The sequence below is a fragment of the Lepidochelys kempii genome, chromosome 6 (assembly GCF_965140265.1).
Source record: "Lepidochelys kempii isolate rLepKem1 chromosome 6, rLepKem1.hap2, whole genome shotgun sequence".
Taxonomy (NCBI): Eukaryota; Metazoa; Chordata; order Testudines; family Cheloniidae; genus Lepidochelys; species Lepidochelys kempii.
This window is the reverse complement of record NC_133261.1, coordinates 74,610,589-74,632,311: the sequence shown is the minus strand read 5'-3', so window position 1 is coordinate 74,632,311 and position 21,723 is coordinate 74,610,589. Positions and strand designations below refer to the sequence as shown.

Here is a 21,723-nt window from a genome sequence, read left to right as displayed (position 1 = left end):
TGAAGCAAAAGTCAAGCTCCAGGACCAAAGTTTGGTCCATGCAACTATGCTGCCAGTGTGAAGGGGCCACATGTCTGAGAATCCCCAGCTGGTGAAGACAGCACCCACTAGCCAGTGAAGGGGCCCCTTGAGGGCCATTACAAGCCACTGAAAATGAGATTATCCTAAGGCTGCTCTAATTTACACCAGAAGCTAAACTGGCCTCTGGTTGCCCTGGAGACTGAGGGAGCATAAAGGTTGTATAACAACCTTCTCCCCGTCCTGCCAGCTGGGTTAAAAAGAAAAAATGTCATCAATGATATCTGCAGGCATCCAACACAACATCGCTTGTTTTAGTTTGAGCCGTGCAGCTTCCTTGCTCTTAAGTACCTTGCCTCTAGGGTTGGCTAGCTGCTGTGAAGCCAAGCAAGTTAAACACAGTAAAGGCACAAGCTCCCAGATTTGATCAGAATCAGTCCAGGATCCCCACAGCTCTATTAAATAGAATGGGGCTTTCTGGCGACTGTGTTTTGGGTAGGTATTTCTGCAGTACAGCGTTATAATTTAATGCTCCCCACTAACTGCTAAGGTATAAAATTCATGACTGCTACTGTATGTCACTGTTGCAGAAGCAGCAACCATGCCAAAGACATAGCTCTCAAAAAACTACCATTCACTGCACTTGAGAGACAGTGACAGAACGAAAAGCCAGGAGGTTAAAGGAACAAGAAAATTAGGGGGACTTAACTGTCAGATTGTTCCCTTCTTTTCCACAAAATAACTTTTTTTCACGTGTATCTATAGCCAACCCTCATTTTCTTTAGCCCACTCCTTTTCAGGCTTTGTCACTGCTATGGGGTAAATCAGAAGAGGAGAGCACGATTTTTACTGCACTCTTCTGAGGCAGTCATAGCTTATCTGTAATCAATCCTTCAGCAACACCTGAGTAGCAGCAAATTGTTCAGAAAGACTCCCCCAGGTACCAGTAGAATTATTCCACACAGTGGTAGTATCTGGTTAATCAGAGTAACAGAACAGAGGAAAAAATTTGATTGCCAGCAGAGAGTTTCTAATTGCCTCCAAGCTTCAGGACAGTTTAGTTTCTAACCTGGATCCAAACTATGCAGCTCCAGCCCATCTGTGGTTTTAAAATGAACTGAAATATGAAATCAGCAAAGAAACAAGTAAATCAATTCAAGAGAAAGCTATAAAAACCATAAGATGAATTAAAGTCATATAGTCAATAGCTGGATTGTTGTGGCAAAGAATACACAACACATAATCATGAATACTGGAGGACTGGGGTATAAACAATGCCTCCCCACACAAAGGAAAAGGCACAAGATATTCAATAGTACCAAGAACATATAAACCAAGGGTTAATACAGAATGTAATGGGCTGCAGCATATTTTAAGTTGCTTACAGTCTTGTCCACACTCCTTCATATCTAGGATACAATGAGGGGTAATTCAACATTTTTGCTTTCCTAAGGCTTATACAAACATTTTCTTTAGGTCTGATACTTGTGTCTCATGTTCTGCTGTTACATGGAGTCTCTGGACCTCTCCCATCCTGCATGGAGCACTGGGAGCTACTGACAGCTCTTGTTGCTCTTCACTGGGACAGGATTCTTTCCCCCTCTCTGGTTAGCTACACAGCCTGTGTGTGGAAGAAAAGATTTTAATCTTCATTCATTTTACCTTGGGAATTTCTAAAGTGCCTATTACTTTGATAGATAAACATGAAAATATCAAGTTTATCTCTTAACTTGTGCGCAAGCTCCCACTTATTTTCACGTGCCAGTTTAAAAAGTTTGTCCTAATCTTCAAAGCAATTAATGGGTCAAACCCTAGCTACACTGAAAATCGAGCTTCAGTCTAAGAACCACTGAGACAGCTGTGCTTCCCTGGGACCAGGCAGATCACAAAGCCAGGGATGAAGAGCATGAGTGCTGGAGAGAAACAGTCTCAGTCAAGGGGATCCAGCTATGAAACAAACTTACAAGGGAAATCAAGTCTGTCTTTAGGAAATGCTGCCAAACCTTCCTCTTTGAGAAAGCCTTTCCACCACAACAAGAATGACACTCACAACACTGATACCACCATTTACCCAACACCTGCCCTGCCCTCACCCCAGCAAAAATAAAAATAAAAATCTGTGGCAAACAAATCAACCAACCAACCCAAACCAAAAGATAGACATAGCAGAATTTTTACTGAAAAATGAGAAGAGCCAGAGATTCCAGGAAGTCCATCAGGGACTTTACTATTTATTTTATGTCGAAGGCACTGAGATACCACAGTGAATGGTGGCAATAAAAAAAATGTTGAGATAGATCATTTCCTTCCATTGTTTACTTGTATATCCAGTTAGGAGCCTTTAGGAAAGGGATAGATAAGACAGAAAATACCATTATGCCACTATCAATCCATGGTACACCCACACTTTGATTACTGCATGCAGTTCTGGTCATCCCATCTCAAAAAAAGATATATTAGAATTGGGAAAGGTAGAGAAAAGGGCAACAAAAATGATTAGGGATATGGAACAGCTTCCATACGAGGAGAGATTTAAAAGACTGGCACAGGCGTCGGCTTCTAGTTTTCCCCAGGGGTGCTCAACCCCAGGCCCCGCTTCCACTCCGCCTCTTCCCCCAAGGCCCCACCACTGCCTCCTCTTCCTACCCCCACTCCATCCCCACCCTACCTCTTCCCAGTCTCTTTCCGCCCCCTACCCCGAGCACACCCCATCCCCACTCCTCCCCGCACCTCCTGCATGCCGCAGAACAGCTGTTCCATGGTGTGCAGGAAGCACTGGGAGGGCAGGGGAGGAGTTGATCGGCGAGGGCCACCAGTGGGCAGAGAGCTTGGCTGACGGTGGCTGCTAAGCACCCACTAATGTTTTTTTGTAGGTGCTCCAGCCCTAGAGCACCCATGGAGTCGGCGCCTCTGAAGACTGAGACTGTTCAGCTTAGAAAAGAGACGACTAAGGGGGGATATGACAGAGTTCTATAAAATCATGACCGGTGTGGAGAAAGTGAATAAGGAAGTGTTGTTTACCCCTTCACATAACACAAGAACCAGGGGTCACCAAATGAAATTAATAGTCAGCAGGTTTAAAATAAAACAAATGTGCTTCTTCACACGCTACACAGTCAACCTGTGGAACTCGTTGCCAGGGACTGTTGTGAAGGCCAAAAGTATTAGTGGGTTCAAAAAATAATTAAATTAGATATGTTCGCAGAGAATAGATCCATCAATGGCTATTAGCCAACATGGTCAGGGACGCAACCCCATGCTCTGGGTTTCCCTAAACATCTGACTACCAGAAGCTGGGACTGGATGATCAGGGATGAATCACTCAATAATTGCTCTGTTCTGTTCATTCGCTCTGAAGCATCATGCACTGGCCAGTACTGGAAAACAGATGGACCATTGGTCTGACCCAGTATGGCAATTCTCAGGTTCTTAGGTTCTGTGTGCAAACCTAAGGATTTTAAGGAAGATATATGAAATAAATACAGGGTATAATGAAAGGAAACAAATTACATTATTTAGATTTTGGTACACTTACCCTTTTTGGGTACTTTCCGCATTGTTAGTATGGTGCCTGAAAATATTTAGTTAATATTTAATTGTCATCATCTCTGTACTACCCTTAGTAGACCTCAATCTCCCTCTTCAGGAGCTAGCCACGTGTCATGCAAAAGGAGGAGGAGTACTTGTGGCACCTTAGAGACTAACAAATTTACAGGTGAGCCATGCCTTAGACCCCTTTTAGTGCCTCTTGAGAGCACCCCTTTGGGGAAAGATTTCATTACTTCCACACCTCTCTGGGTGGAACCATGTGGTCCTACTACTCAGACTAGATCTCTGGACTGCAGTCCCCCTGTTTACCAACTGTGTTAATGTGACAGGCCCAACACTGTTTGGCACCTATAAGCCCTTTTCCTCACAGGACCTGTGTGCAGCAAGCTAATTAAAGCTGGTTATGACATATGGTTTAAACACCCTCATAGATTTCTACCACAATGTCAACAACCACCACCTGTTCATTAAACTCTTTCTGGAACACTCCCACACTAGCATCAACTTCCTGAACACCACAGTCAGCGTCAACAATATAATCCTACAGACAACCATATGCAAGAAACCCATAATATCGCCACCCCTCCCTTCACAGATCCGGTAACTAACCCAAACATACCAAGAAATCTGTTGTCAACATCCAGGCACTCAGGTACCACAGAATATGCTCTGAGGAGAAAGTCCAGGATATATACCTGTCAAGGTTCCTTCCCCACTCTGAACGCTAGGGTACAGATGTGGGGACCTGCATGAAAAACCTCCTAAGCTTATCTTTACCAGCTTAGGTCAAAACTTCCCCAAGGTACAAAATATTCCACCCGTTGTCCTTGGATTGGCCGCTGCTGCTACCACCACCAAACAAATACTGGTTACTGGGGAAGAGCTGTTTGGAAACGTCTTTCCGCCCAAAATACTTCCCAAAACCTTGCTCCCCACCTCCTGGACAAGGTTTGGTAAAAAGCCTCACCAATTTGCCTAGGTGACTACAGACCCAGACCCTTGAATCTTAAGAACAATGAACAATCCTCCCAACACTTGCACACCCCCTTTCCTGGGAAATGTTGGATAAAAAGCCTCACCAATTTGCATAGGTGACCACAGACCCAAACCCTTGGATCTGAGAACAATGAAAAAGCATTCAGTTTTCTTACAAGAAGACTTTTAATAAAAATAGAAGTAAAGAAATCACCTCTGTAAAATCAGGATGGTAGATACCTTACAGGGTAATTAGATTCAAAACATAGAGAATCCCTCTAGGCAAAACCTTAAGTTACAAAAAAGATACACAGACAGAAATAGTTATTCTGTTCAGCACAATTCTTTTCTCAGACATTTAAAGAAATCATAATCTAACACATACCTAGCTAGATTACTTACTAAAAGTTCTAAGACTCCATTCCTGGTCTATCCCCGGCAGAAACAGCATATAGACAGACAGAGACCCTTTGTTTCTCTCCCTCCTCCCAGCTTTTGAAAGTATCTTGTCTCCTCATTGGTCATTTTGGTCAGGTGCCAGCGAGGTTACCTTTAGCTTCTTAACTCTTTACAGATGAGAGGATTTTTCCTCTGGCCAGGAGGGATTTCAAAGGGGTTTACCCTTCCCTTTATATTTATGACAATACCTTAACACCACTTAAAACCACCTTCACCAAACAAGGACACTCCATTAGAGAATTAGATCGCATCATGGAATGGGCCATCCAAATACCCCAAAAGAACCTGCTTCAATACAGAAATAAAACCACCTCCGACTCCAGACCCCTAGTTGTTACTAACCACCCCACACTGGAACCCATACACCCTATCAAACAACTACAATCCATACTTGATGAGGACCGCCCCCCATCTTGAAAGAAATATTTCCTGAACCCCCACTTCTGACTTTCAGAACACCCCTCCCTTTCCCCCCAAGTCCACCTCTCCAAGATCATCAAAAGCAAACACCCCACAGATCAGGACACACCAACTCAAAGCAGCACCAGACTGCCAGAACATCAGATGCAAAAGCTGCAGACATATCTCCACTGCTACAATGATCAACAATGTCCCCCATAATTCACCTTTCAAGATCCATGGATCCCACACATGCCTATCACAACATGTGGTATACCTCATTTTGTGCTCTAAGTGCCCCACTAACAACTATGTGGGTGAACCCAGACAATCACTGTGCTCTCAAATGAACTCACACCCTAGGAAAATGATAAAAGACAAAAACACCCTATCATCTGAAGGTGAACACTTTTCACAAAGCGGTCACTCTATATACCTATCAGTCCTCATCCTCAAAGGAAACCTGCACAACACCTTCAAAAGATGAACCTGTGAGCTCAAATTCATTATTCTGCTAGACACTAAAAATCATGGCCTGAAGAAAGACACTGGATTTATGATTTAGTACAACAACCTGTAACCCATTACCCCCCCTCTTTTTGTCCTATAATTGCAGAGGTGTTAATGGGCCACTCTACCTTGAATGGTCCCTTACAATATGTGCTAACTACTTATGCTAAAAGAAAAGGAGTACTTGTGGCACCTTAGAGACTAACCAATTTATTTGAGCATAAGCTTTCGTGAGCTACAGCTCACTTCATCGGATGCATCTTATGCTAAACAATCTGTTCCACCTTGCATGTTGCTGTGACTCTGGGAGTACCTTTCACAGATCTGAAGAAGAGTTGTGTGTGGCTCAAAAGCCTGTCTCTCACACCAACAGAAGTTGGTCCAATAAAAGATATTACCTGACCCTCCTTGTCTCTCTTATTTACCAAAGGCACACAGCACTCAGAGCAAAGGGATAAAACAAAGAATCCTGTACACATATTCCTCACCTCCCCCCAGCTAAACGTTACTCTTTCCTTGCAAGCTTAGTGAGTTCCATTCAGCCCAGTTACCTCCATCTCTGCGTTGGGAGAGAAAGCCTGCTTTCTGCATCTCCTTCTCAGTGTGTCAGTCTCCATCTCTCCCTAGGGAGCTGCTGACAGCCCACTTGACCCCTGTTTCTTCCTTAGGCCAGCATCTTTAAAGTTTTAGCAACCGCTTTGATCCTAGGTTTGGCCTAGGAAGAGTAAACCTTGCCAGCCTAGTTGGAGTCAGCCTGGAGACATTCCCCAATTAAATAGCTTCTCTGAGGACCATGGTTTTCTCTGGATGGTACCTTGTAGACTCATAGAATTGACGGACTGGAAGGGACCTCAAGAGGTCATCTAGTCCAGTCCCCTGCACTCATGGCAGGACAAGTTTTATCTAGACCATCCCTGAAGGTGTGTATCTAACCTGCACTTAAAAATCTCCAATGATGGAGTTTCCATAACCTCCCTGGGCAATTTATTCCAGTGCTTAACCTCCCTGACCACAGGCGCCAGTTTCCTCTGGGCCCGGGGGGTGCTCAATCCCTACCCCACCCAACCGCTTCCCCTCAAGCCCCCACCCCCATCCCGCCTCTGCTTTGCCCCAGGCCCTGCCTCCACCGCACCCTACCCCTTCTCCCAAATCTCCACCCCTGCCCTTCCTGTCCAGTTCCACCCCATCTCCTGAGCATTCCCCATCCCCGCTCTTCCCCATTCCTCCCAGAGCTTCCTGCACATGGCAAAACAGCTGATTGCAGCAGGCAGTAGGCACTGGGAGGGAGGGGGTAACTAGCTGCCAGTGGGTGCTAAGCACCCATTAATTTTTTTTGCCCCATGGGTGCTCTAGCCCTGGAGCACCCACGGACTCAGTGCCTATGACCTTGACAGTTAGTAAGTTTTTCCCTAATGTCCAACCTAAACCTCTCTTGCTGCAATTTAAGCCCATTGCTTCTTGTCCTATCCTCAGAGGTTAAGGAGAACAATTTTTCTCCCTCCTTCTTACAAACCTTTTATGTACTTGAAAAGGTATGTCCCCTCTCAGTCTTCTCTTCTCCAGATAAAACAAACCCAATATTTTCAATCTTCCCCCATAGCTCATGTTTTCTAGACCCTTCTCTGGACTTTCTCCAATTTGTCCACAACTTTCCTGTAATGTGGTGCCCAGAACTGGACACAATACTCCAGTTCAGACCTAACCAGCACAGAGTAGATCAGAAGAATTACTTCTCATGTCTTGCTTACAAAATTCTTACTATAACATCCCAGAATGACGTTTATTGTGCAAAAAAACACACACAAACGAACAAAAAAAGTGTTACACACTTTGCTCATATTTAGCTTGTGATCCACTATGACCCCCAGATCCCTTCCTAGGCAGTCATTTCCCATTTTGTATGTGTACAACTGATTGTTCCTGCCTAAGTGGAGTACTTTGCATTTGTCCTTATTGAATTTCATCATATTTCAGACCATTTCTCCAGTTTGTCCAGATCATTTTAAATTTTAATCCTAGCCTCCAAAGCACTTGCAACTCCTCCCAACTTGGTATCATCCGCAAACTTTATAAGTGTACTCTCTGTGCCATTATCTAACTCACTGATGAAGATACTGAACAGAACTGGATCCAGAACTGATCCCTGCGGGACACCACTTGATATGCCCTAGGGTAACCAGATAGCAAGTGTGAAAATTGGGAAAGAGGGTGGGGGTAATTGGTGCCTATATAAGAAAAAAAGCCCTGAATAGCAGGACTGTCCCTATAAAAATTGGGGCATCTGGTCACCCTAATAAGCCCTTCCAGCTTGACTGTGAACCACTGATAACTACTGTCTGGAACAGTTTTCCAACCAGTTATGCACCCGCCTTATAGCAGCTCCATCTAGGTCAGTGGTTCTCAAACTAGGGCCACCGCTTGTTCAGGGAAAGCCCCTGGCGGGCCGGGCCAGTTTGTTTACCTGCCACGTCCGCAGGTTCGGCCGATCGCGGCTCCCACTGGCTGCGGTTTGCGCTCTAGGTCAGTGGGGGCTGTGGGAAGGGTGGCCAGCTTCCCGCAGCCCCCATCAGCCTGGAGCAGCGAACCGCGGCCAGTGGGAGCCGCGATCAGCCAAACCTGCGGACACGGCAGGTAAACGAACTGGCCGGCCTGCCAGGGGCTTTCCCTGAACAAGCGGAGGCCTTAGTTTGAGAACCACTGATCTAGGTTACATTTCCCTAGTTTGTTTATGAGAAGATCATGCAAGCCAGTATCAAAGCCTTACAAAAGTCAAGATACACCATATCTACTGCTTCCCCCCATCCACAAGCTTGTTACCCTGTCAGATAAAGCTATTAGGTTGGTTTGATACGATTTGTTCTTCACAAATCCATTCTGTTACTTATCACCTTATTATCTTCTAGGTGTTTGCAAACTGATTGCTTAATTATTTGCTCCATTATCTTTCTGGGTACTGAAGTTAAGTTGACTAGTCTGTAATTCCCCGGGTTGTCCTTATTTCCCTTTTTATAGATAGGCACTATATTTGCCCTTTTCCATGACTTTTCGAAGATGATCACTAATGGCTCAAATATCGCCTCAGTCAGCTCCTTGAGTATTCTAGGATGCATTTCATCAGGCCCTGGTGACTTGAAGATATCTAACTTGTCTAAGTAATTTTTAAACTTGTTTTTTCACTATTTTAGCCTCTGACTACCTCATTTTCACTGGCCTTCACTATGTTAGATGTCCAATCACTACTACCTTTTTTGGTGAAAACTTAAAACAAAGTAATTTAGCACTTCTGCCATTTCCACGTTTTCTATTATTGTTCCCCTCCCCCATTGGTAACAAGCCTACCCTGTCCTTAGTCTTCCTCTTGCTTCTGATGTATTTATAGAATGTTTTCTCTAGTTTAATCTAGTTTTGTGCCTTAGCCTTTCTAATTTTGTCCCTACATACTTGTGTTATTTGTTTATATTCATCCTTTGTAATTTGACCTAGTCTCCACTTTTTGTCGGTCTCTTTTATGAGTTTCAGAGCACTGAAGATCTCCTGGTTAAACCAGTGAGGTCTATTCCCACACTTCCTATCTTTCCTACATGGTGGGATAGTTTGCTCTTGTGCCCTTAATAAGGTCTCTTATGTTTGCCATTGTTTGGTTTCCTGTTGGTCCCCCGACTCCTACCCCACCCTATTCCAGCCTCCTTTGATTTAACTCAATGCAGCCATGAGGGATAATATTACACAGGTAAACTGAGGTGCACATGATATTTATAAAAAAATAATATACATAACTCCCTGATTCTCCACACCATATAAAGAAAGTTTCTGGAATACCCTGCCCTTCCAAAAAGAAGAAAAATCATTGATGTATATTCTAAAACTGCAGCTTCATGAACAAGTTAGAGGGGGAAAAAAATCATAGATCAATGAAGTGCTATAACTAGCAAGTTGTCTCCATGACACTGGCTTTATAATGTCTAATTATGCTCAGTTTTGAATAAGCAAAATACACACACACACACACACACACACCCTCACCCTCTTTTAGATAAACTCTGCCAACGATCAGCCTGAACATTTTTATAGACCAAATCTGTGTCAAATGTTCCAAGCTGAGAAGAGCTGTGGTGAAAAAGGAAACCCAGTCCTCCCCTCCAGCAGGAAAATCTGAGGAGGGAATAGCCACAGAGTTCAGAGCTTTCTCCCAGATCATTCTATCAGGCTGGTGGGGTGTGCCTCTTTGCAGGTCAGGCTATGTGACCTGCCTACAACCCTGTGAACCCCTGGGATGCTAATGAATCCCAGGGGGATCAGTGGGAGGCTTGAGCCATCCATATGATGGTCTTGTTGGGGACACTGGGTCATGGCCACTAGGTAACTCGAGGGGATGGAAGACCACGAGTGTCGATGAAGCCCCCTCGCACTAGGCCCAGGTGTCCTTGGCCCCCCTCCCGCCTGGAGGCACTCGCAGCAGCTCCGCGTACTAGGCCCAAGTGTCCTTGGCCCCCCCAGCCTGGAGGCACACACACAGCAGTTATGCTGAGAATCTGCAACAATATGCTGCAGAGTCAGACTGCCTGAAACTAAGCAAGGCCACACAGGGCAGATATGGAAGAACAATGCTGAATAAAGCAGCTTTATGTATAGTTTAACAAATGATACAGAGAACCAGGGAACTAGCTGGGAACTGGATTGGCTGGCTATATGGATACTTGGGGCAGCTTGCTATTGGATAAGTATGCTGGGAAAAAGGATGTATAAAAGCCTGTGTAACTTCCTGCTCTGGGTACAGGATTTGAGATTCAAATCTCCCTGTACCTATTTGAAGCTTCAAATAAACTTTTCTGCTTCTCCACCCCGTTGTGATTATTGGGTGTAGCACACTGGGTAACGATCTATGAACCCTCAGAGCACCCTTTGCAGTGTCCAGTGATGCCATTTTCCATTCAGAACAGGAGGGGTGTGATTTGCATACGGAAGGGAACAATAAGATCCTGAATTACTAGGGGCTTGTCTACACAGAGTTGCAGTTGTCATCTTAATGTAATTTTAAGCCAGTGCAAAAGGTAAATTTAAACTTGTAAACTGAACCCAGCTTCTCAAAATTGAAATAAGAGGGTCCAAACAACTTTTTACAATGGTTAAACTAAATTAGTTTAATTAAACTGATGCAAGTTTGTGGGTAAACAAGACATGAGTTAACTGATAGTATGCTAGATAAATGACACCTACAACTTATCAGCATAAAAAAAGCACCAGATCTGAGATAAGAGTTCTGCTGTTCATAGAGATGAGCAGTATGCACTAGGTAGTTGACCTCAAACTATATCTCACCAGAGCAAACATACATACTGCAGAATTTCTTAAACTGTAAGGCTGGCCTTCCTAAGGAATCTGTTACCTCTCCCAGAATTTTCAGAGAAAAGCTTACAAATATAACTGTTTATCTTACATAATTTAATTTGTAACATAAAATCTCCTTTTGCCGTGTAATGTCCTTAATGACTGCAAACAAGGGAAGAAACAATGGCAAAGCTATATAGTTTCTTGGGGGGGGGGCGGCTATGTGCCTACAGACTTGCTGGAGCCAGGCAGAGTGGAGGAGCCAGAACCATCCAGAATCTGGGGTATGTAGTCACAATGTGTGTTCAGTAGCCATTCTGAATCTATATGGGAAGCTTTCAGTATGGCCAAACTATGTGGCAGGACACACCCGTGGTCACCATCTGAAGACTGAGCCAACTGCAGCTCAGTGAGGAGGAGGCTATGAAGTGGAGTATGTAGGAGCCAGCCTGTTGGAAGCAGCTGAACCAAATGGGGATAAAAGGTGTCTACTGTTAGGTCTGTGTCTCAAAGACGGCTATCCATTTGAATCCATCCCCTCCTTCTCACTAGGGCCAACTAAAACTGTTGTGCCCATGAAGGCTCCTGAACTCGCTAGGAGAATGACACACAAACATAAAGCCAATGAGTCAGTATAACAGTACAATCGCTTAATATCCACTCTCACTCCCCCCATAATGACAAAGATCACCATGTTCAGAGATGAACTACAGTAGATGAAATGCACAGGCAGAAAGTTAAAACAGTGGTTAAAAAAAAAATCTGAATCCATCTGTCAATAGCACAAACATCTCTTACAGGACTATACCAATGCAGTTAAACAAGCCTTCTCTCCACCACAATCAATGCAGCAGAATCATAGCCAGTAGAGCTATTTCACCTAATAAACTGGCTTATCTGAGATAGCAAAGTCTTGATTCTGATGTCTGGGCTAACAAGTGTGAAGACTGAAAGCATGCTTCGCTGATAAGACCAACCGAATATGTATGGAACTAACTGAAAGAAAATTCTACCCCTCACTGGATCACATTATCCACATCACTCCTGAGAGAATTTGGCCCCATCACATATGCCAAAGTTCAAGAAGCTCTGAAAAAAATATTTGCGCCACAACCAGTGAAAGAGATCCATTCCCCTCCTGGGTGGGGAAAGCCAGTCAAGAACAAGTATACCCATTACTAATGACTTCTGAGGCAATTCTGCGCCACTGAACACGCACAGAATTAATTTCCCCCACAGATTTCTTTGCTTCCCCGCAGAAAAATGACTTTCTGACAGGAAAGGAAAGGAAAGGAAAGGAAAGGAAAGGAAAGGAAAGCCACAACAGCAGCCATGTGACCCTAACCAGCTGCATGTTTTGGGTGCCCAAGGCAGCTAAATCACTGTGGGGCAGGGGGCGGGACGAGGGAAGACCCGGCTGGCAGCTCCTACGCTACACCCAGCTCAGATGCTAGTCCCGGCTGGGCAGGACGGGACTTCCTCTTCCCCTGCACGGCATCCGGGGCCTGGTTAGAGCCACCCCCAGATTTCTTCCCAGGCTTCAGGAACTCAGCAAACTCCCCCATCCTGCTTCCTGCAGCCATCGCTCCTCAGCTGCAGGGGGAAGGATCGTTGTATGGGGAGCTGCTCCCCCATCTGCCCAATCCCTGTGCATCCAGACCCCCTCATACCCAGACCCTCCTGCTGAACGTCCCCCCCACGCACACTCCCAGAACTCCCCGTGTTGAGCCCCACTCCCCCTGCACCTGGACCACCCTGATGAGCCACCCACACCCAGATCCCCACCCCCACCAAGCTACAATCAGCTGCAACTGGATCCCCACCCCCACTGAGTCCCACTCCCCCACCATCTGGACCCCCACCCACACACCCAGACCCCCCCCCCGAATCCCAACCACCTTATCAATCATAGAAGATTAGGGTTGGAAGAGACCTCAGGAGGTCATCTAGTCCAACTCCCTGCTCAAAGCAGGGCCAACCCCAACTAAATCAGCCCAGCCAGGGCTTTGTCAAGCCAGACCTTAAAAACCTCTAAGGATGGAGATTCCACCACCGCCCTAGGTAACCCATTCCAGTGCTTCACCACCCTCCTAGTGAAATAGTGTTTCGTAATATCCAACCTAGACCTCCAACACTACAATTTGAGACCATTGCACATTGTTCTGTGTGTCATCTGCCACCACTGAGAACAGCTTCGCTTCTTCCTCTTTGGAACGCCCCCCTTCAGGTAGTTGAAGGCCCCTATCAAATCCCCCCTCACTCTTCTCTTCTGCAGCCTAAACAAGCCCAGTTCCCTAAGCCTCTCCTCATAAGTCATGTGCCCCAGCTCCCTGATCATTTTTGTTGCCCTCCACTGCATTCTCTCCAATTTGTCCACATCCTTTCTGTAGTGGGTGGCCCAAAACTGGACGCAATACTCCAGTTGTGGCCTCACCAGTGCTGAATAGAGGGGAATAATCACTTCCCTTCACCTTCACCTGGACCCCCCTGCAGAGTCCCATTACTGTTGCACCCAGACCCACCCCCAATAAGCCTCTGCGCATCCAGATCCCCCCCCACACACACACCCCTCCCCAGATCCCCCACCAAGCTGCCTACACCCAGATTGCCCCACAGAGAACCCTCTCAACCCACACCTGGATCACCCCACACTAAGCCCCTCCATATTTGGATCCTGCCAGGCTGAACCTGCCTGCCCACACCTTGTGCATCTGGCACGGAGGGACAGGGCCCTGGGGTATTTCGGGGGCAGGCCCAGCCCTTGCGCTGTGTCAGGGTTGGGTGCAACCTTACTGCTGAGTTCATGTCCTGGGTGGGAGCTGCAGAGTGATCTCCCACCTCTGTGCAGCCAGCCAGTGGCCTGTGCTCCCCAATGCCATGCTGGAGCTTCCACATTTATTGACAAATAAATGTTGTAGAATTTTAAAATATTGGGCCTCGAATTTTTATTTTTTTGGCACAGAATGCCCTCAGGAGTAACTAATAGAGATAGCCAGTTCCTCCATCAGAGCTGCATACCTACCAAACTCCATAAAAACTGCCATAGTTGCCCAATTCTCAAGAATTCAATCACTCAACCTTGAAGACCTCTCTAACTACCATCTCGTCTCAAAGCTCCTATTCCTGGGCAAAATAACTGAGAAAGAAGTAGCCAACAAGCACCAACAACATCAGCCTACATCTTGGATGCCTCACAATAAGCATTCAGACAAGGGCACAGCTACTGAGACAGCTCTAGTAGCATGAAAAGACAACCTTCTTGCCTGTGTCCAGGACCATAAGACCTCCATGATCATACTGCTGGAATTTTATGCAGTTATTGACACAGTGGACCAAAAGGTATTGCTAACATACCTACATGATTTCACATGAGATGATGTCCCAGCACTACAATAGCTGCAATTGTTCCTCTGCAAAAGAGCTCAGAGCGGTGATGAATAACTGCTCCTTCTCTCCAAAGGCCTTCACCCGCAGGGTCCCACAGGGATCCATGCTACCCCCTTCTTCTCTTCAGCTCCACTGGCAAAGCCAGCAAGATACTACAGGCTCAGCTGTCAATAGTATGCTGATGCTACACAAGTATACATCTTATTCTGAAATGATGCAACTACCATTACGACTAAAATGTTGGAATTCCTACAAGAAATCAGCTCTTGGATGATGAGCTGAAGCTGTACCCAGGCAAGACTGAAGTAGTGCTGGCTGAAAAAGAGAAACTCTTTGAAGAGCTACCCAAGATGTTGTCTCCCCCCTTCCACTGAAGGCATACAGCCTCCCTTTATCAAAGTGGTGTAAAGTCTCAGGGTTCTGTTTGACTAAGTTTGGTAACTAGGTAGCAGAAGTATCTAAAAATGCCTCCTTTCACATCCAGCTTGCTAGGAAACTTCTCCCCTTCCTTCCAGTCAAGAACCTGACCACAGTGATCCATCTACCTGTTGCACTTAAGGCACAGCCATCCACACTGGCAGTGGAGAAGGAAGAGTGGTGGGTTTCCTGAGAGAAAGGCCGGTAGAATAAAACCCAAAAACTCAATGTTTTTTGTTGTTGTAAAACTGTGGCACAAGTCTGACTGCTACATTAACATAATCATCTTTAATAGCAGCAATTCTTACATTTAACCGCACTAGTTTATAAAAGGATTTTTAGACCAAAGTTCATGTTTGTCCAATCAAAACCTGGCATTTTCTGATTCTTTATTACTAATGTCAAAAATACTAAAGTAGAAAATGAAGGTTATTCAAAATATTTACACATTTAAAAAAAAATAATAATGAGCCCCACATCACTGCATGCCCTTCTTATATTTTTGGTTTGTGTCTTCCAGTTAAACCTACTGTCGCATATTTAAAGGTCACTTCCATATTCAGGCCTTGGCAGGCTAGTGACATCTGGGATCCAAACCCATTTCCAGCAAACTAACATTTGTTAATCTAATATTGTCAATTAAATTATAAAATATATCTGAGAATGTACTGTTAATGTATTTTTAACATTAGCCATAAAGAAAAAACTACTGGAGCTGTTTGTTTACTCTGTGTAGAAGACTAAAGTCAAATATCAAAACCATTCACACTAACAACCTCTTCACATATAACAGGAAAAACTAACACACCTATTCGACATTGGTGAGGCCTCATCTGGAGTACTGTGTCCAGTTTTGGGCCCCACACTTCAAGAAGGATGTGGATAAATTGGAGAGAGTCCAGCGAAGGGCAACAAAAATGATTAGGGGTCTGGAACACACGAGTTATGAGGAGAGGCTGAGGGAGCTGGGATTGTTTAGCCTGCAGAAGAGAAGAATGAGGGGGGATTTGATAGCTGCTTTCAACTACCTGAAAGGGGGTTCCAAAGAGGATGGCTCTAGACTGTTCTCAATGGTAGCAGATGACAGAACGAGGAGTAATGGTCTCAAGTTGCAGTGGGGGAGGTTTAGATTGGATATTAGGAAAAACTTTTTCACTAAGAGGGTGGTGAAACACTGGAATGCGTTACCTAGGGAGGTGGTAGAATCTCCTTCCTTGGAGGTTTTTAAGGTCAGGCTTGACAAAGCCCTGGCTGGGATGATTTAACTGGGAATTGGTCCTGCTTTGAGCAGGGGGTTGGACTAGATGACCTTCTGGGGTCCCTTCCAACCCTGATATTCTATGATTCTATGAAATACACCACCTACTGTTACAAGTCTTCCCACAAGTCACAGGTATGAAAAAAAAAATTGTACATCTCTCTTTAAAAGAAGACCTGTTACTGTTAAATTTTCTTGTAGGGCTCAATCTACATACGGGTATTTAAGGTAATGAGGCTGCTCACATGAGTACTGATTTGTGGATCTGGTCCCTAGGTTTATATTACAGTTACAGTTTCACAGGGTTTAATCTTAAAGATTACAAAGTAATTCCACACCATAGACACCTAATCTAGCAAATATTTAAGCATTTGCAATAACTTTACCATGGGAAGATAAGAACATGCTTAAATGTTTGTAGGATGAGCTTCCATTCAAGTGGCCTGAAACAAATGACAAACTATCAGGAGTTGAACCCTCTACATCCTGAAATATCATTCAACACAGTGTTATCTGCAATATCTGTACACAGCTATTCTGTCAGACAGGAAGAATGATTCAGTGATTAGGGCACTAGCCTGGAACTCAAGGGAGTGGGGTTCAATTCCCTTCTCTGGGTTACAGACTTCCTGTGTGACCTTGGGCTAGTCCAGAGGTGGGCAAACTATGGCCCACAGGACCCTCCTGCACGGCCCCTGAGCTCCTGGCCCGGGAGGCTAGCCCCCAGCCCCTCCCCTGCTGTTCCCCCTCCCCCACAGTCTCAGTGTGCCATGCCACCGGCGCAACACTCTGGGCAGCACAGTTGCAGAGCCGAGGCCTGACCCGGTAAGTGCCGCCAGCCACCAGTGCTCCAGGCAGTGCGGTAAGGGGGTTGGATAGAGGGCAGGGGAGTTGTGGAGGGGAGTGGTCAGCGGTCCCGGGGGGCAAGTCAGGAATGAGGGGGGGAGGGAGTTGGATGGGGCAGCAGGGGGGAGTCAGGGGTGAGGGGTCTGGGGGTGTTTAGGGGACAGGGGTCAGATAGGAGGCGGGGGCCAGGCCACGCCTGACTGTTTGGGGAGACACAGCTTCCACTAACTGGCCCTCCATACAATTTTGGAAACCCAACATGGCCCCCAGGCCAAAAAGTTTGCCTGCCCTTCGTCTCTTAGCTCTTTGTGATTCAGTCTCCTATCTGTAAAATGGAAATAGTCAAACTTCCCTACCACACAGGGGCATTGTGAAGATAAGTACATTCAATGGTGGGAGGTATTCAGATATTATGGTAATAGGAAGTCATAAGTACTTAAAATAGGTAAAAAGAAAAGGAGGACTTGTGGCACCTTAGAGACTAACCAATTTATTAGAGCATAAGCTTTCGTGAGCTACAGCTCACTTCCTCAGATGCATCTGAGGAAGTGAGCTGTAGCTCACGAAAGCTTATGCTCTAATAAATTGGTTAGTCTCTAAGGTGCCACAAGTCCTCCTTTTCTTTTTGCGAATACAGACTAACACGGCTGTTACTCTGAAACCTGTCATTATGCAAGGCACTGCATTTAGCCGTATGGAGTGGAAATCTATCAACTGCATGAAAAAACTTGTACAGATACAGACTTGCATCTGAGGAAGTGAGCTGTAGCTCACGAAAGCTTATGCTCTAATAAATTGGTTAGTCTCTAAGGTGCCACAAGTCCTCCTTTTCTTTTTGCGAATACAGACTAACACGGCTGTTACTCTGAAACCTTAAAATAGGTAGTGATTCAGTGCAGCAGAGACATATATAGGGAGAATTTACTTTAAAAAAATAAGAGGTAGAAGTAGTTTTAGGTACTACACCTGTGCCAAGCCCCCTACCCATTTTTGTTGATTTACAATCACATTTTCCTTTTAAAAAAAAGTTTTCCCCTCCTTTTTTGTTGTGTGAAAGACCTGCACAGACAAAGGAAGCTGACAAAGGCCCCAGACTACAATCTAATCTGCAGATGCACCCTCGCACCAACGTCAGAGCCTCAGTTACTTCACCAGGGGTCTTGCTGGATGAATCAGATTGCAATGTTGCCAACTCTCATGATTTTATGATAAGTCTTTTGAGATTCAGTATTTTTCCTTAAAGCCCAACTCCCGGGAAGACACCAATTACATGAAAGTAAGTTTTTAGCTCTCATGCCTGTAGAGAAAAATCTGAATAGATAACCCCATGGTATTCTAAAGCCTCAAGAAACAGAAGGCAAATGAATTGTATTTTAAAAATCTAATTTTTAAGTCTGATTTTTTTGGAGTCTGACTCATGAATGCCAATATTAGGACTGGGGCTTAACTGAGTCTACATATCATTACTTGTATTACAATACCACCTAGACACTTTGACAGAGTCTGTGGATCCACTGTGCTAGGAACTGTACAAACTCCTAATAAGAGAATCCATACCACAAAGAGCTTATAGTCTGAATAGACAAGACAGACAAAAGGCAGAAGAAAAGAAGAATTATCCCCATTTTACAGATGGGGAACCTAAGGACTAAGTGACTTATTCAATGTCACACAGCAATGCTGTGGCAGAGCTAGAAATTTAACTTGAATATAAGTCCCAGTCCAACGTCTTTATCACAAGACTATTCTGAATACAGAATAAGAAAGGAAACTATTCAGTATAATCATTTAAGATAGACAAAAGAAATATGAATTGTTACCAGGGAGAAGTTAATTTTTTAAATTATCAGCACCCCCACCAAAATATATCCTAGCACCACTGAAAATGTTCAGTTAGTTGTGTCCAAAAGACTGTAGCCTCATCCTGAGAGGTGGGGACCATCTGCAAGTCCCCTAGAACTGTCAAAGCCACAGGTGCTTAGTAGCTCTCAGGATCAGCTCCTGTGTGAAAAAGTCTCATCTTATTAAAATAACTGGCTTTGCATGACTTACCTACTAGTGGCATTTTATTAAAATCTAATTTATTGACCTCCCAAACTGTATAAATCAAAGATTACCTACAGGTATGACAGACAAAACCGTTTCTAATGCCTGTCTTGCCTTGTCTCTTGAAAGAAAAGCAAATGTAACTGATAACAAAATGCCACACTGCAAATCCTTATAAAGCAAATATACACAGATGTTTAAAGTTAAAGTTAGCAGTTACTACCATGTATCTAAACGGTACAGGACCTTAATTAAGTTTAGTTTGTTAGCTATTAGATGGCAAATAAGTACAATATCACCCAGATAACTGAATGTACAGCCCAAAGAACATTTACAAAGGATTCAATTGAAATCTGCAGGAGATCAATGTAAAATGGACAGTCTCAAATATAAAAATTCAGTATCATTTATCCCAAACATTTTAAATTAATTTCTATTATAATTACTGTATATCCCATTACCTTTGAAAATAAGAGCACAATCAATGCATTATCCTTCCATCTATTTGAGTTCCCAAGGGAAAGTTTACTAAATAATACATATGCATATCAAGGCAATTTCAACTGACTAATTTTGACAGCAGTAATCTATATTACAGAGAGCATCAGAAACCTACAGAAAACTCAAAGGCACACTTTATTAATTCCACTTGAGGAGACAGCAAGAACCTGAAATGACAAAAAAGAGATGCCCATGTGGTAGTAATTTGTGACCACAGTAATTATTTGCTGGGCTGGGTCACAGACTGCAGCCACCAGTAAACTCACATAACAGAAAAACTGCAACAATGCTTACTTACCCAGCAGAGAGCCTATAAAGATGACAATTTGCACAGTGGTAGTGAAATGTCTGTAGGTTTGCTCCTCACTGTACTCCCCATTTTCCAAGAGTCCAATCCCATTGTAGCTTCTATTGTTCCACGCAATTTGTGTATTAGACACATTGCTAATTTCTACAGCTCTGGTAACATCCTGATAGAGGGCATGGTCACTTTCATTCCTTGAAATCCAGCTTCCATTGTACCCCATGGTGAGTGTTTTCTTCCTTCTCCCTACCTAATAATCACACATGATTGAACCAATGCTTTTCACTGAACAGAGCGTACAGGCAAAAGAACTGCTTTTGTGAATAAAGCCAAGTTCATTGTACGCAGCAAAGTCTTCACTGAATTTCTGTCCTGGAAAGCAGGTTTGACTTGTCATGTCTCTACCTCATGAATCATTATACTCAGGAAAGGAAAGAAGGGAGAAAAACATGACTCTGTCCTGCTATTACTTTTCCCATATTTCTTGTTTCTCCATGTCACAGTGTTTCCTCAGCATGTTTTACCACAACAAACATGAATGAGAAAAATCCAGTCCACACCATACGTCACCTTCCCAGCAGATCACAATAAAACCAATTTATTGTACATTAAAATAGGATTGGAAAACTTACAGAAAAATCAACTATGTTTTTTCCCCTGTTCTCAGTCTTTGCTTAGCTTTTTCACAAAAGAGAGGAAAGGCATCTCTTTTTCAGTGCCAAGTCCCCTACAACTGTCCTAACACACTATATCCACTTTTCTTACTGTGAAAAATGAATTAATTTTGCATATATGGTCTTCATAGTGAGAAGATACTTAAATTCCATTCAGAGGAAAGTAAATGAATGTTCAATGGCTTCCACAGAGCACCAGCTGTTTCCCATGAAATATAATTTTTTAAATCCTAAAACAGATACCACTCCAGTCTTCAATGAACCAAAAAAAAACAAAACAAAGCCCACCATAATCCTATGTGACCTTCTGTGAGTGTACCCCCAGATCAAGCACAATTCTCTTTAAAAATTGTAATACATAAGAGAGCATCCAAGTAATACAATCAACATGCATTTCATCTATCTGTATTCTTGATGCTCCACAGATTGCAAAAAACCTTCAAGTCTTCAGAGCTTTCAGCAAGTCTGCTTGCAGCACTGGCTGCTAGACTGTTTGCTGCTGTGTTCATAGAGATCCTAAAGAAGAGAGACTAGATCACATGACCCTCAGCTGAAGGCTCTGGTTTTTGATGGCAGCCATCTTGCTTGTGGAGCTGTCAGCTCAATGTGCTTGAGAAAAACAGAGGAAAAGCAGAAGTTTATTTTCTGAAGGGGGAAAGTTTCAATATCTAAAATAATTCTAAATATTAGGAGGGAGAGGGAAAGTATTTTATTGTCAGCTTCTGCTGGTAATTTTTATTTTGTTCAAAATTAGGAGTTTCCAAATTTATATTTGTGCAAACCAGTCCTGTAATGTCTAGGGTCAAATTTCCAAAAATATCTCTGAAGCTGCCTGAACATATCTGTTCATGCAGAGTAAGTAGCTTTTAACTGGCTGATAGAGGTGTTTGGACATGCACATTCTGTTGTTTCATTGCACAAATAACAGTGCATGCAAATTATAAGCAGTTGAGATAAAGTAATTTTGCAAATTTGGCTCTTAAATTGGGTGAAATTTTAGCTTCCTGGCTGATTAAAATCTGAGTAATATCTTTTTGAAAATATATGTTTTA

General features: G+C 43.9%; 1 protein-coding gene across 1 annotated transcript in view; it reads right to left on the bottom strand.

The window, feature by feature from the left end:
* The window catches only part of GPR176 (G protein-coupled receptor 176), an 86,455-nt gene extending 65,320 nt beyond the window's left edge, over positions 1–21,135 (bottom strand). Inside the window, exon 1 of the mRNA XM_073348814.1 lies at positions 19,992–21,135. Coding sequence (XP_073204915.1) covers positions 19,992–20,220 — 229 coding nt within the window. The 5' untranslated portion in view covers positions 20,221–21,135. The remainder of the gene's footprint in view (positions 1–19,991) is intronic.
* Positions 21,136–21,723: the final 588 nt, after the last annotated feature.